The 13738-nt window shown below is 42.0% G+C and overlaps 1 protein-coding gene across 1 annotated transcript in view; it reads right to left on the reverse strand.

Annotated features, from left to right (window-relative positions):
• The window catches only part of LOC141441889 (prolow-density lipoprotein receptor-related protein 1-like), a 106476-nt gene that overhangs the window by 12421 nt on the left and 80317 nt on the right, over nt 1-13738 (reverse strand). The window contains exons 28-44 of the mRNA XM_074106781.1: nt 13453-13540; nt 12635-12835; nt 11986-12101; nt 11824-11911; nt 10893-11064; nt 10332-10548; nt 9702-9858; nt 8722-8888; nt 8004-8227; nt 6684-6817; nt 6323-6420; nt 5553-5712; nt 4889-5062; nt 4228-4356; nt 3649-3780; nt 2196-2324; nt 680-816 (exon numbers count right to left, since the gene is read on the reverse strand). Of these exons, the coding sequence (XP_073962882.1) occupies nt 680-816; nt 2196-2324; nt 3649-3780; nt 4228-4356; nt 4889-5062; nt 5553-5712; nt 6323-6420; nt 6684-6817; nt 8004-8227; nt 8722-8888; nt 9702-9858; nt 10332-10548; nt 10893-11064; nt 11824-11911; nt 11986-12101; nt 12635-12835; nt 13453-13540 (2523 nt within the window). The remainder of the gene's footprint in view (nt 1-679; nt 817-2195; nt 2325-3648; nt 3781-4227; nt 4357-4888; nt 5063-5552; nt 5713-6322; nt 6421-6683; nt 6818-8003; nt 8228-8721; nt 8889-9701; nt 9859-10331; nt 10549-10892; nt 11065-11823; nt 11912-11985; nt 12102-12634; nt 12836-13452; nt 13541-13738) is intronic.

Genomic DNA, 13738 nt, shown 5'->3' on the forward strand with positions numbered 1-13738 from the left:
TGGTCGCCCTGAAGAGCTGGTATTCCAAACAAAAAGCGAATTACAGTGTTCTTAATAGGTACAGAGGTAATAGTTCAGAAGAAGCAGAATGAAACCTTCCTGATTACTACCAATGCCACTCTATAATAATAATAATTCATTTATTTTCAAGAACAACATAGGTCCAAATTTAAATAAAACAATAAAAAAAATAGAAAAGGTTGTGTGGGGGTGTGTGTGTGTGTATGTGTATAAAAGCGAAAGCTTGAAGGACGGTTTTTATTTCTGGTGTACAATAAAGAGTCATTGTCCTTGTGCAAGGTCCGCCCGGATTGCTACCACCATCTTGCTCGCTAATCCTGCCGTGAAGCAGCAGTGCTTGCACTGTTGTGTTTCGGCGTGGAGAGTAAGACAGCCGGTGAAATTACTGGCACTTGAGGTATCCCATCTTATGCCTCTAGGATGGCAACGCGTCTGCAATACCCCTGGTGTTGCAGATTTTTATGGGCGGTGGTGATCTCTTACCATCAGGAGACCCACTTGCTCGTTTGCCATACAGTCGAATAAAAAAAAAAATTGTATTGTATTCCGAAAAATGGCACGATTCCCGCGGTATAGCGATAAAAAAAATCTACGCTGAGGGAGTCTTGGGCAACAGCTGTTCTTGTATAAAGGACGTTGTGATGAGTTGATGACGTACCTCAGAGTCAATAGCGACATCAGCAACCGCTGTGCCGTTGTACAACAAGTCGCGCTGCGAGCCGTCCAGCCGCGCGCGCTGGATCCAGCCGCCGCCCGACAGGAACAGCCAGCCTCGGACGCTGTCCACTACCAGCGCTGTAACACATCGGACTTGTTGTAATAGAAAGAAAGAAAGAAAATAATTTATTTATAACAGCAATGACACAATATACAATACAATAACTCTTCATTGCGCACCAACACATCATCATGACACATTACACAGGTTAGGAAAAATAACAATACCTCGTTGAGTTTCTTGCCGGATTCTTCTCAGCAGTTTTTTTTTTTTTTATGCGACTGGATGGCAAACAAGCAAGTGGATCTCCTGATGGTAAGAGATCACCACCGCCCATAAACATCTGCAACACCAGGGGTATTGCAGATGCGTTGCCAACCTAGAGGCCTAAGATGGGATACCTCAAGTGCCAGTAATTTCACCGGCTGTCTTACTCTCCACGCCGAAACACAACAGTGCAAGCACTGCTGCTTCACGGCAGGATTAGCGAGCAAGATGGTGGTAGCAATCCGGGCGGACCTTGCACAAGGTCCTACCACCTGCCGTGCTTGTTATAGCCTAAATTGAATAAAGATATTTTGTCTTTGACTTTGACAATAAGAAGTGTTGCCGCTATAAAAAGGTCCCGGCTCAGCATATCGCTGGTTGAAAACCAGCACTGGTCTTCCGCCGGGCCACAGAAGAGTGAAATAATAGATGAGATGATAGATTGAAGTTTAGGGATATCAGACGGAATCAGATCATTTCGTATGCCGTAGGAGCGCGCATGCTTGCAGTCGTCGTATGCCTTGTCCCGTATACGTACCTCTACTAGTCGTATGCCAGAGCGACCAGCAAAAGTCCACGTTGTATACTTCGTTATTTTTAGCAAGAAGGTATGAAAGAAGGTACAGTCACCAGCACCAATATCTGACACAACAAGCGTGCATCTGATACGACTCTATTTCTAGGGCCGGAAGGACGTGTCAGATATTTTTGCACGCTCCGCTGTGGCAGATATTAATGCTGGTGACTGTACGTGATCTTGAAGTGTCTTTTTAATGGAAAACACTTGAAAAATAAGTCGCAGCAAATATGTAGCAATTAGAAAGGGCATATGATCATTTATGTGCTTTTGGTATCATAAGTAACAGTTACTGTTTTTTTAAAACGTTTTTTCAATATAAAGACTCGTCAAGATTGTTTACCCTTTTTCTAATGCTAAAAAAACAAAGTATAAGGGGCTGTTTCACCATCCATTGATTAGTGTTAACTGACGGTTAAATGTGATGCCGTCTCTATTTGTTTCCAATAGACGGAGACGGCGTCACATTTAACCGTCAGTTAACACTAATCAACGGATGGTGAAACAGCCCCTAAGTCTCGTCCCGTATCCGTGCCTCTACTAACGAATTTTCCACTACGTACTATAGACATAGGGTCTGATTTTGTTGTAATACGAGGGGGTAATACTCACTAGTGACGGCGAGCGGGTCGGTGTCGATGAGCACGTAGCGATGCGAGCCGTCCGCGCGGGCCACCTCCACCAGCCCGCGCCGCGGGTCCGCCCAGTACATGTTACCCGCCACCCAGTCTACCGCCAACCCTGTGACACAGACAGAAGATGCAGGGTACGTTCCACTCGCCCGCAACGCCCTCGACCACGACCGCTGAAATTACTGTTCCACTCTACAGCGTGCATTGAGTAGGCAGCAGGGTAGGCTGCGCTATTGCTGGTGATGCACTGCTGTGGCGTAATAGTACATGGTGTCTTAAGGGCGGTAAATAAGGAATTACGAACGAGAGTCTATCAGAAGCGCGAAGTCGAAGACTGAGGGCTTTAATGAGTCGATGTTCGTAATTCTAGTACCGCTCGTGCGACATACAATGTTTCTCATCACATTTGCGAGTAAAATTTTATATTTGTAAAAGGAAAAATATATATATATTTTTTTTTTTTTCAAATATTGCCAATCCCTTAGGGTGCGCTCTTGGTGCGCCAATACCTTAGCCTGCGCTTAGGTGATTTCTTATGGTGTACGGAATCTTCCAAGTTTAGGTATAATTTATACCTTTGGCTGCTATTTACTCTTAAAGTACTAATAATTCTCAAGCAATCTTCACCGTTATAATTTTCCTTGTAACATTGATCAAATTTTTCCACCCAACAGTTTAGATTTGAGAGGGGGGCGGAGGGTTCGATTGTCATGAAAATTTGCACTTTAAAGTTGAATATTTCGCAAACAAATCACTGAATCGAAAAATCGTCTGAGCAACCCTCAATGGTTTTAATAGCCATCCAATAGTAGCAATATCCAACGATACTCCACACTATAGGGTTAGTCGAGAAAAAAAAACACCCCCACTATGGAAGATACCCTAAAAATTTTTTTTAGTTTTTTTATTCTACAACTTTGTCGGCGTGCCTGATATGTACATTCAGATATAGTTAGTGTTTAGTTTTGTACTAAGGGACCCCATACATCCCTGTATTATTATTATTATTATTTTGTAATTTTTGCTTTAATTGTATACTGTAGTTTTTAAGTATTTTATTTGTAATTATTTTATTTTGAAAAAATGACTTTCTGCCAAGATTCTTGCGGCGCATTCTTCTTGGCAATGATGGTCTTTCCGAAAGCGCTGGTAGTTTAAAAAATGTCGTGTAGAAGTGCCCATTGCGGCCTATTTACTGAATAAATGATTTGAATTTGCCAAAATATAGCTTTCTAGCACTAACGGTCTCTGAGCTTAGCCGCGGACAGACAGACAGACAGACATGGCGAAACTATAAGGGTTCCTAGTTGACTACGGAACCCTAATTACATGACAATTATTCAGTTTACTAGCTTAAAAACATGCCCGTTTTAATGGACATTCAAAATAACAAGCGAAGATAATGCATATAGCTGTGCCTGTGCTGTGTGTACCGGAGAGCCAGTCGACGGGCTGAGCGTCCAGCGGCTCGGGCTGCGAGACCAGCGCGGCGCGGCCGGTGCCGTCGCGGCGCGCGCGCGCCACCACGCCGCTCTCGGAGTCCGCCCAGTATATCCAGTCGCCATCTGTTACATTGCACTGTTATGTATCGACGAGAATTAATTTGAAATGCCAGTTAGTCACCTCAATAAGGAGAGGCAGAGAGGTTATTGACTTTTTAAGATCATCATCATCATCATCATCCCAGCCTATATATGTCCCACTGCTGGTCACAGGCCTCCTCTCAGAACAAGAGGGCTTGGGCCATAGTTCCCACGCGCGCACCATTGAATTGCTTCGCAGGTTTGTGCAGGTTTCCTCACGATGTTTTCCTTCACCGCAAAGCTCGTGGTAAATTTCAAATGTAATTGCGCACATGAATTTCGAAAAACTAAGAGGTGCGGGCCGGGATTTGAACCCACGACCCTCACGACTTTTTAAGATACAGCAATATAAATAAATAAATAAATAAACAGAATACTGCCCCCCTCCCCCCTAATTTAGTATTGCATCAGTAAGAGTCGTGCAAATACCTGCGCGGTAGTCGAGCGCGGTGCAGAGCGCCGGCTGCGCGACGGGCGGCAGTACGGGGTGCGCGGGCGCATTCAACGCGAGCGCGCGGATCTCGCCGCTCATAGAGTACACCAGGATCTCGTCTTCCGCTGTTGGAACACAATTACTTATCAGTATTCGTCTCTATGAATATTATTATTTCATTTATTTATTTTAAGAACACATACAGTCGTACATTAATGAGTATACAAGTAAAACAAAAACAATATAAAGACCTATAACCCTATAACAAGCTAAAAGGAGATGGAGGATCAAAGAACATTCTAATCTTAAGTCATTGCCACACCCTGCATGGGTAAGTACATAAGATACATATTATAAAATTCAAATATCTAAAGCTAAATAAAATCCGTGTAACAATTTAAACGTAGTTTGAACTCTAGGTCGTTCGAAGACATCTGATATTTGGATGACTACACGAAAAACAGGGTCGGTATTGACAAGCCGGTATTTATCGATCATCGCGGTACGATGCATACCGGGCTGATATTATATTTCATGACACGGGTTTCAATGTACGTGTCCACGAAAAACAGGATCGGTATTTTCATGTCGGTATTGTCCGGCCCGCTGAACACTGTCACTTGTACACGCGAATGCATTAGTGTGTGTCTGACTCACGTGTGCACTTGGTCCCGTTGACGCTGTACCCGGCGGCGCAGGCGCACACGCTGTCTGTCTCAGACACGGGCAGGCAGAGATGCGCGCAGGCGTCCGCGGCACCGCGCCGCGCGCACGCGCCGCGCGTGCCGTTCTGCGTGGCTGCGTCGTACACGCGGAGGGAGAGCACACGCTCTGAAAAAAAAAAACAACTCTGTTAATCCACAGACAGATCCATACAGCCAAAGTTATAATAAAAGCTTGTAAAAATATGTATACAAGACTATATTGGCTTAATAATATAAATAAATAAATATCACGGGACACTTGACACTAATTAAAAAAAAAAACATGGGGCACTTGACACCAATTGACCTAGTCCCAAACTAAGCAAAGCTTGTACTATGGCCACTAGACAACGAATAAACATACTTATATAGATAAATACATACTTAAATATATATTAAACATCCAAGACCCGAGAACAAACATTCGTATTATTCATACAAATATCTGCCCCGGTCGGGAATCGAACCCGGGACCTCAAGCTTTGTAGTGAGGTTCTCTAACCACTAGGCCACCCGGTCGTCAAACAAACATAAACATATAAATGTTTTTGTAATTTTGACCTTACATTTTCTTTTTCTCCTGTTTTCCCCATCTGGCTCAGTGTTACTTCACTCACCAGTGTTAGCTCGCAGCAGCTCGGAGTGTTCGCAGAAGCTCACGGCCTGAGTATGATTCCGTGGCAGCGGGCACGCTTTGAGGCCGTCGCCGTCCGCCCACAGCAGACGTTCGAAATGGATGTCCAGGGCCAGAGGCCGAGCGCCTGTCGCTAACTCCACCTGCAATATACATGCACGGCGTACTTATACATATACTTATAAAGAGTCCATTTACAATATTTGAAAATCGTAGTGCATATACAAACTCAAACTCACAACATTTACTCACATAATAAAACACACTACATCACAACAAAGATATACAATAAAAACATGAATATGAAAAGACAGAGAAATTGACAAGATTTCATTTTTTTAACCCCTGTAAATTACTACAGGAATCGAAAGAGTTTTGCCTCCTGATCATGGGCAAATATTTATTATAATTTATTTCTCCATATTTAAAAAAATACAAAAAATTTAAAAAATATATATGAATTTGCCAACACTTCACACAGAATAGATGTTTTCTTTGCCTTTTTCACCAGAAGCAGGAGCTGTCATAAATTTGACAACATCTACGTCAGGTTTACGTGATCTTTTTTTTTTAATAGAGACTAGACAAAAGTAATGGATCTATTGTGTGGTAGTTTTGGAGTTATCCCCTTTTAGAATAAGCACATTTTAAAAAGAATATTACAATTTATTACGGGTTTTATTGAAACACGTTGTAAAGGTTTGATAAAACCGGGTAAGACACGGACGAAACGAAAACATTACTACAACTTACAGTAAAGAATTCTCCAGTTTTCACGTCCAGGAATTGTATGGAAGCAGAGGCGAGGTTGACCCAGTAGAGCCAGCCGCTCACCGGTTCTACCGTCAAACCTATTAACAAACAATACACGAGTAGTTAGCGGATAGCATCTATTTCCTTCTACTTAGAGCTGATTCCCACTTGTCGGATGTCGGGCCCAGATTTTAACCGGATGTTCCAGTGACAGAACATTTTATATGAAACTTTTTATGCTTGCCCGACACCCGATATTTTTTATTTCGTTCACTCATTTCATCCGTTTCATTATTTTCATTTCAAATACATTTATTATAAGGTACTTATATTCTATGACAAGTAGGAATTGAACACTTACTGGCCACGCCAGCGAGAAGTGGGTCGCGAGCGGCATCCAGTATAGTGCGGCGGCCAGTACAGTCGCCGGCGGCGCTCTCGATACGCACGCCGATGCCGTCGCCCTCGCTCGTCACGGCCATGTACAGTCGGCCCCTAGGACATCAACATACAGTAAGAAAACCAATCAACTAAAGGAGCTGCCACACCGCTGCTTAAAAAACGCTGACGGTACGGAATCGCAGTGACGCATCGTATGCGCACCGTTTTTATCGCATGCTCTCCACACCGCTGCTTAAAATACGGAATCGCAGTGACGTGCCGTAAACGTCAGGACTTTACCGAACAAATGTCGTGATGTTTACGGCACGTCACTGCGATTCCGCACCGTTTGCGTGTTAATATATATGGCTGCTTCTTAAATGAAGCGCGGAGTGTGCGGGGAGCGAAACCGTCGTGAACGCACTCATCTACGAAAAAGATTTTTCGAACTGATTGATACTAGTCGGACCGTTCGTTCCTGACTTATAATCGTGAGTTGTACCGTTTAATATTAGTAATTTTATTAACTCTATTTCTAGATCTATTTCTTTTTGCACGATCCGCTGTGGCAGATGTTTATGCAGTGAGTATTTCGTCCAGGTTTGTAATGTGATGTGTTCTAGAACACGCACCTTTACCCTTTTTATTTTATGGCCATCTCGAACGCGTTCTTAATTCTTATATAATTTGTTGAAGCACGATCGTTTTTAAAAATTTTCATGTCGAGCTGTCGGCTGAATACCGTGAGAGTAATTTAATTATTTATCTAGATGCATATCATAACTTCCCTATTATATGTTCAGATACGACTATCAAATGGCCTTTATTAAGAAACCTGGTATCTGCGGGTGCATCATAATGTTCACATTAAAGTACAGTGCATCTTAATGTTTACATTAAAGTATCGGTAATACTTTTTTTAACAATGCATATCTGTACATATTGTAGAAAACTTATGACATGCATGTAGATAATAATTATTATTCAAAGTCAAAGTCAAAGTCAAAATACAGGCCATATCTGAACATATTATAGAAAACTTATGAGAAAACTTATGATATGCATGTAGATAAAGTTATGTATGCGGCTATACATAATTAGGCATTAAAACACTCGTGTGATCTTATTATGAAACTCGTACTTTAATGCCTCTCATTATGCACCAGCCACATAAATAACTATTAATATCTTGTAAACGTATTCTAGCAAATAAAGATTTACTAACTTACTTAGCTGTGCCTCCCGTTAGATTCGCCTCTATGACCGTATCACTCCCAAGCATAGGATCACTGGTACTAACCTCTGTACATCAACAGCGAGCGCGCTGACGTTGCTAGCGTCTGCAAGCGGCACGGCTCGCTCGCCGGCCAGGCCGCTCGCCCACACGGCGCCGCGCGCGTAGTAGTAGAGGACCCCGCTCGCCCAGTCCAGCGCCATGGCCCCCCCCGGGCCGGTGCCAGCGCCCATCTCAACCACGTTCTCAGCTGTGCCGCCCGTTAGGTTTGTGCGTTTGATTTCGTTGACCTGAAATAGGGATAGGTTAGTGTGTTTCATGTTCAAGGTTCGTGTTTTTGATTCATTTAAAGCTAATTCGCTATGACTTATGGCACCACTGGCAGCGAGTGTTTGACATTCTACTGTAATGTCCAGGGAGCGAAACTTTGATGTCGGTGACAGCCGTATGACGTCAAGCTTCATACAGAGTGTTTTTATCTAGATTACAGATAATCACTAACAACTTATTGGCCTCTAGTTTACGGATATTTTATTGACACTTGTACTTATTTATAAAAACACCCTATATGTCAATTTGCGTCATAATGACGTCACCGGCATCAAAGTTTCGCTCCCTGGTAATATCATACCACTAATATTATAAATTCGAAAGTTTTCCAGTTTGTTTGTTTGTTTGTTACCTCTTCACGTTTGAAACGCGAAACCTATTTAGATGAAATTCGGTATACTAATAGTTTCGAGTCTTGGGAAAGGGCATACCCCCACCACTATCACCTCCTTACCTCCGCCTCGCTCCAGTACAGCAGTCTCTGGCTGGTGAGCGTGGCGAGGGTGCGCGGCGCGGCGAGCTGCGCGCCCCACACGGCGGGGATGGCGGGCTGCGCCGGCGCATCCAGGTCCAAGCCGCGTATAGAGCCCGTCCACCCCACCACTATCACCTTCTCGTGCACTGTGAATGAAATGCTTGGATTATTTAAAAAAAACCGGCCAAGAGCGTGTCGGACACGCCCAAAATAGGGTTCCGTAGCCATTACGAAAAATTAAGTAATATTTTTCTAAGGATTTCTTATTTTATACGGAATCTTCCAAGTTTCGGTATATTTTATACCTTAGGCTGCTATTTAAAAGTAAAACTACTAATAATTCTCAAGCCAACTTAGCCATTACAGTTTTCCTTGAAAGTTTGACATACTTACTAGCATCCTGAATTTTTTCAAATTTTTCCACCCACCGGTTTAGATTTTAGAGGGTGGGGGGACGCTCGATTTTAATGAAAATTTGCACTTTAAAGTTGAATTTTTCGCAAAAAAAACAATGAATCTAATAATTATCTTAGCAAACCCCTAATGGTTTTAAAATACCTATCCAACGATACCCCACACTATAGGGTTGGATGAGAAAAAAAATCACCCCCACTACGTCTATGGGAGGAACCCAAAAAAAATTTTTTTCCAGTTTTTTATTGTACCATTCTGTTGGCATAGTTTACATATATATCCGTGCAAAATTACAGCTTTAGCTAAAAAGCGAGTAATAAATCGATAACTAATTTTCAAACGTGGGCACTGTGAGAAAGAAAGAATTCATTTGACATCGTTGACAAATTTTTCACGCTAAAGACTTCAACTGGAAACCAATTCTAGGCTCCATCCATCTTTCCAGAGATCGTTAAAAAAATAGCCTCTGGTCACAATATTCATTCTCACTGTCCTGTAAATTGTAAACGATACACCAAGTCGTAGCACAAACATCTACCCAGTACCTTCGCAGGTGACGTTGTCGGAAGCGAGCCGCATGACATGCGGGCACGCACACACGCGAACATTAGGACCATCCAGGAGACACAGATGTGAACAATTGCCGTTGTTTACGGCGCATGGGTTCACAGACAACGCTGGCTGTCGGCTTGGGTGAATGACCTAGAAATATACAAAATGTTGTAGCTTCAAGAAGCTAATATTGAGTTTTTATCGACAAAAGCAACTGCAAACTGCCTTAATGCTAGAGACCATATTACTACCACCTGTATCACCTTACTTAAGGGAACTGTGGGAAGCCGGTGTCAAATCAACGTTAGAACTATTAGATCACTCTAACATCTCTTTACGGTAAATAGCACAATAAACTGAGAGATATTATTAGCTTCAGCCCTGATAATGCTTTGTCTCTTTCTTTCAATGATAAAAATCATTTTTTTTAACTTGAACATACATTGCTCACGCTATAGCGATGAGACTTAAAATCACATCTCTAATTAATGTATAATGCCGCAACGAATTCACATGAGATCTTGTTTACTAGTGACTTCACTAACCTTAATGAGCTACAACCTTTTCACTTTGCTTCTCGGCTACCAATATGACTGATCCAGTTCCGCTTCTAACCTACTAACCTTAATATCAAAAGGTTGCATCATAGTCCTCTGCACCACAGCGACATCGCTACCGTTCCACTTGTTGGCTCTGACAACACTGTTGCTGCGCCAATCCGTCCAGTATACGTGGGACTCGAAGAGCGTCACAGCGAATGGATGGGACAGCATCGCGTGCCCGCGCAACACCAGCTGGTAGCCTGTGCCGTCGTAAAGGGTTGTGTGGATGGAGTCTGACCTGCGGGAGATAGTGTGTGACATGTTACACTACGCTATATGACAGACTGCTTAGAAAATCTCTTCCTAAGGCCACTTTTAGTTGGGATCCGTCATTGACTTCTATTATGTAACGCTCTGAAAGTGTCTACAGTAACCCGATAAATGTTGAGACACCATATAAATTTAAATAAAAAAATTAAAAACAGCCTTTATTAGTAAACTTGCGCTCGGACTCGTGCATTGAGTGATTGCAGTATACCTAATTATTGTTTTAGTCAAGGAACTTAGAAGTCATAATAAAGTAGTATTAACAGGCTAGTCCTCTGTGCTGTGTAAAACACAACAGGACATTGTACAACATACTTGGCATCGATCCAGTAGAGTCGAGTAGCGAGATGGTCAAGCGTAATCCCGTTCGGCCAGGCGCCGTTCGCAAGCTCGTCTACTCGCACGACCACCGTACGCGCGTTCCCGCCCATGCTGCAGCGCTCTATGCGCGGCGCTGCCTGCTCCCAATCGCTCCAGAATAGGTATCCTGATTGGAAGAAGGCACAGAGGTACCATCAGCCAAATAAGTGGTCTATCAATTTTTAAAACAAGTTCCCATCAAATTAATATGTTGCTAAAGTCGAACTTTCAAGTTGACAGACACGTCTATTGGCATTATTGTTTTAAAATACAGCAATACAATACAATAACTCTTTATTGCACACCAACACAAAGCAAGCAGTACAGAAAACAGGTATATACACAGAGACTTTCTGCGGTAAGCAATAGGCGGCCTTATCGCTTCAGAGCAATCTCTTCCAGCCATTTTTATCCTTGTTTTATGACACGCAAACGATTATCAACTTTAGGGTGGTAGACCACATATTTGGCTGATGGTACATGATAAGAGGCATGAACTGATGTCACTATGAAATCAACAGTTTCTATTAAGACCAGAATCAAATTGAAGAGTACTAGATCATACTGTGAATTAAATCCCACTTGATACTCGGCGAAGTAGTTAAAAAAAAAATCTACCGTAGCGCCACACTTTGGACTATTCTGGGAAGCTGATATTAAGACAGTGAAATATTATATGGCATATTTTTACGGGATGTGGAGCATTATTATCTTATTATAGTTACAACCGTCACCATCACGGGTAGAATCTGTGTAGTGAAATTAACTGTGTATTATTTAAAATTAATGTATTTTGTTTTTGGATGTGAAGAAGACACAGTAATTTTATTCTAAGCTACGCATTAGACCGCCAGTTTAAAGTTTTTTCCTCTGAATTTGAACCTACCATGTTTGGGATCAACAGCGATAGCACGCGGACTTTCCATATCGCCGGACACTAGAGTACGTCGGTACCGTCCATCCAGCCGAGCCACCTAAAAAATAATAAAAAATGAAAATCTCTGTTGAAAACGAAGAGTTAATTAAAAAAAATAAAAGAAATACTAACCTCAATTTGATGTAGACTGCCTTCCACCCAGTAAAGGTTATTGCCTACCCAATCTACAGCCAAACCTTCGGCTGTAGACACTCCTTGGTCAATTACCACTTTGATGTCACTTAACGCTGAAAGAAAATTATAGTCATGAGTACTTTTGTGTAACTAAAACCAGTTTAAAATGTGAACGAAATACAATCTTTTAATTTCCAACTAGCTTTTTATTTCTACCTAACTGGCGCAGCCGGTAGGATGCAATGTAATAATGTACAGTCGCCATCAGATATTTCGGAGCGGCCAAGGTAGTCAAAAATATCGGCACATGCACTTTATTATCGGCAACACTTCTTTTTGTTATATTTACTAATTTATGTTTCATTGCTGTTATAAATAAATTATTTTCTTTCTTTCTTTCTTTCTTTCTTTATTATTAAGGTATTAGAGTTCATGTATCGATATTTTTGATCACCTTGCCCGCTCCGAAATATCTGATGGCGACTGTATTACATTTTATCCTACCGGCTGCGCCAGTATTTTACTACTAATAAAATAACGTGGAATGGCAATCAAAAAACGTATATTTCTATTTTTCGTCGCATCTTGTTCAACATATTTTTGTTTGCTTTATTTATATCTAACGTCGAACTTTATCAATACTTACCTATGCCTTGTACAGTGCCAGAATAAATATGGTCATCGACCACGTCCGTCCAGTACAAGGTGACCTGGTCTCCGGCGCGTTTCCAGTCCAAGGCCACTGTGTTCTTGAGGGACGAGATGAGAGCGCGAGAGGTCAACGAAGGCAGTTCCACCGCCCGGACCTCATGGCGATTGCTAAACACGAGTAGAGGGGTGGCGTTTTCTATAACAAAGTATTATTCTCCCGTTAAAATGAACAGTTTTTAATGATTCACGGTTAACTAAAGCGCGCAAGCTGAATGCTATTCTGAGGCGTATGAAAGTGTTGTGACTGGAGGCGCAACTTATATATAACACACACAAACATCCCACCTGTATTCCCAAATGGAGCAGGCAGAGCACACGAAACGTTACCGCTTCGGAGCCAATTATAACAGCGATAGATAAACTCGTTATATCTGTCTAGACCCTAGACTCTAGGGCCGTCACTACACTGTAGGGTAGGCTCAAGAGACGAGGCGTGCTAACGTGGAGGGAGATGCTTCTGCTCTATTATAAATGCGAAAGTAACCCTGCCTGTCTGCCTGTTATCTCTTTACACTTAAACCGCTGAAATATAATATTGGTATTGGAAAAGAATGTAGAACAGTTATCCCGGAAAATTAGGTAGATCATGTGGGATAGCGATAAACAAATCCTTGGCAGACAAAGTCGCGGGCAACAGTTAGTAGAAAATATGTCTAATATGTGAAAATTTTCAGTGACACCAACTTTTTTTGTGAACCAAATAGGTAACTAAAAAAAAGATCCAATAGAAGTTGACAAGTGTAGAGAACTTACCTGTGCTTTTGCATGTAAATCCGTCGTCTGCAAGCCTGTAGCCCTCGTAGCACGTACATTTGTGCCGATTCTTCTGGGGCTTGCAAGTCTGCGAAGAAATAGCTCTATACATTAACCCTTAATAAGGTAGAGGCGATTTTGCGACCACTTGCATTGAGTTGGAAACTGAACCTTATTAACTTCATAATACGTCACAATTTCCATTGTAATTATTGAAAATACGACTAGCTTTAAAAATATTCTTTGCCAATATGTATTCAATAGCTGCTTTTGATTCTGTGGTAGT

The sequence above is a fragment of the Choristoneura fumiferana genome, chromosome 24 (assembly GCF_025370935.1).
Source record: "Choristoneura fumiferana chromosome 24, NRCan_CFum_1, whole genome shotgun sequence".
Classification (NCBI taxonomy): Eukaryota; Metazoa; Arthropoda; class Insecta; order Lepidoptera; family Tortricidae; genus Choristoneura; species Choristoneura fumiferana.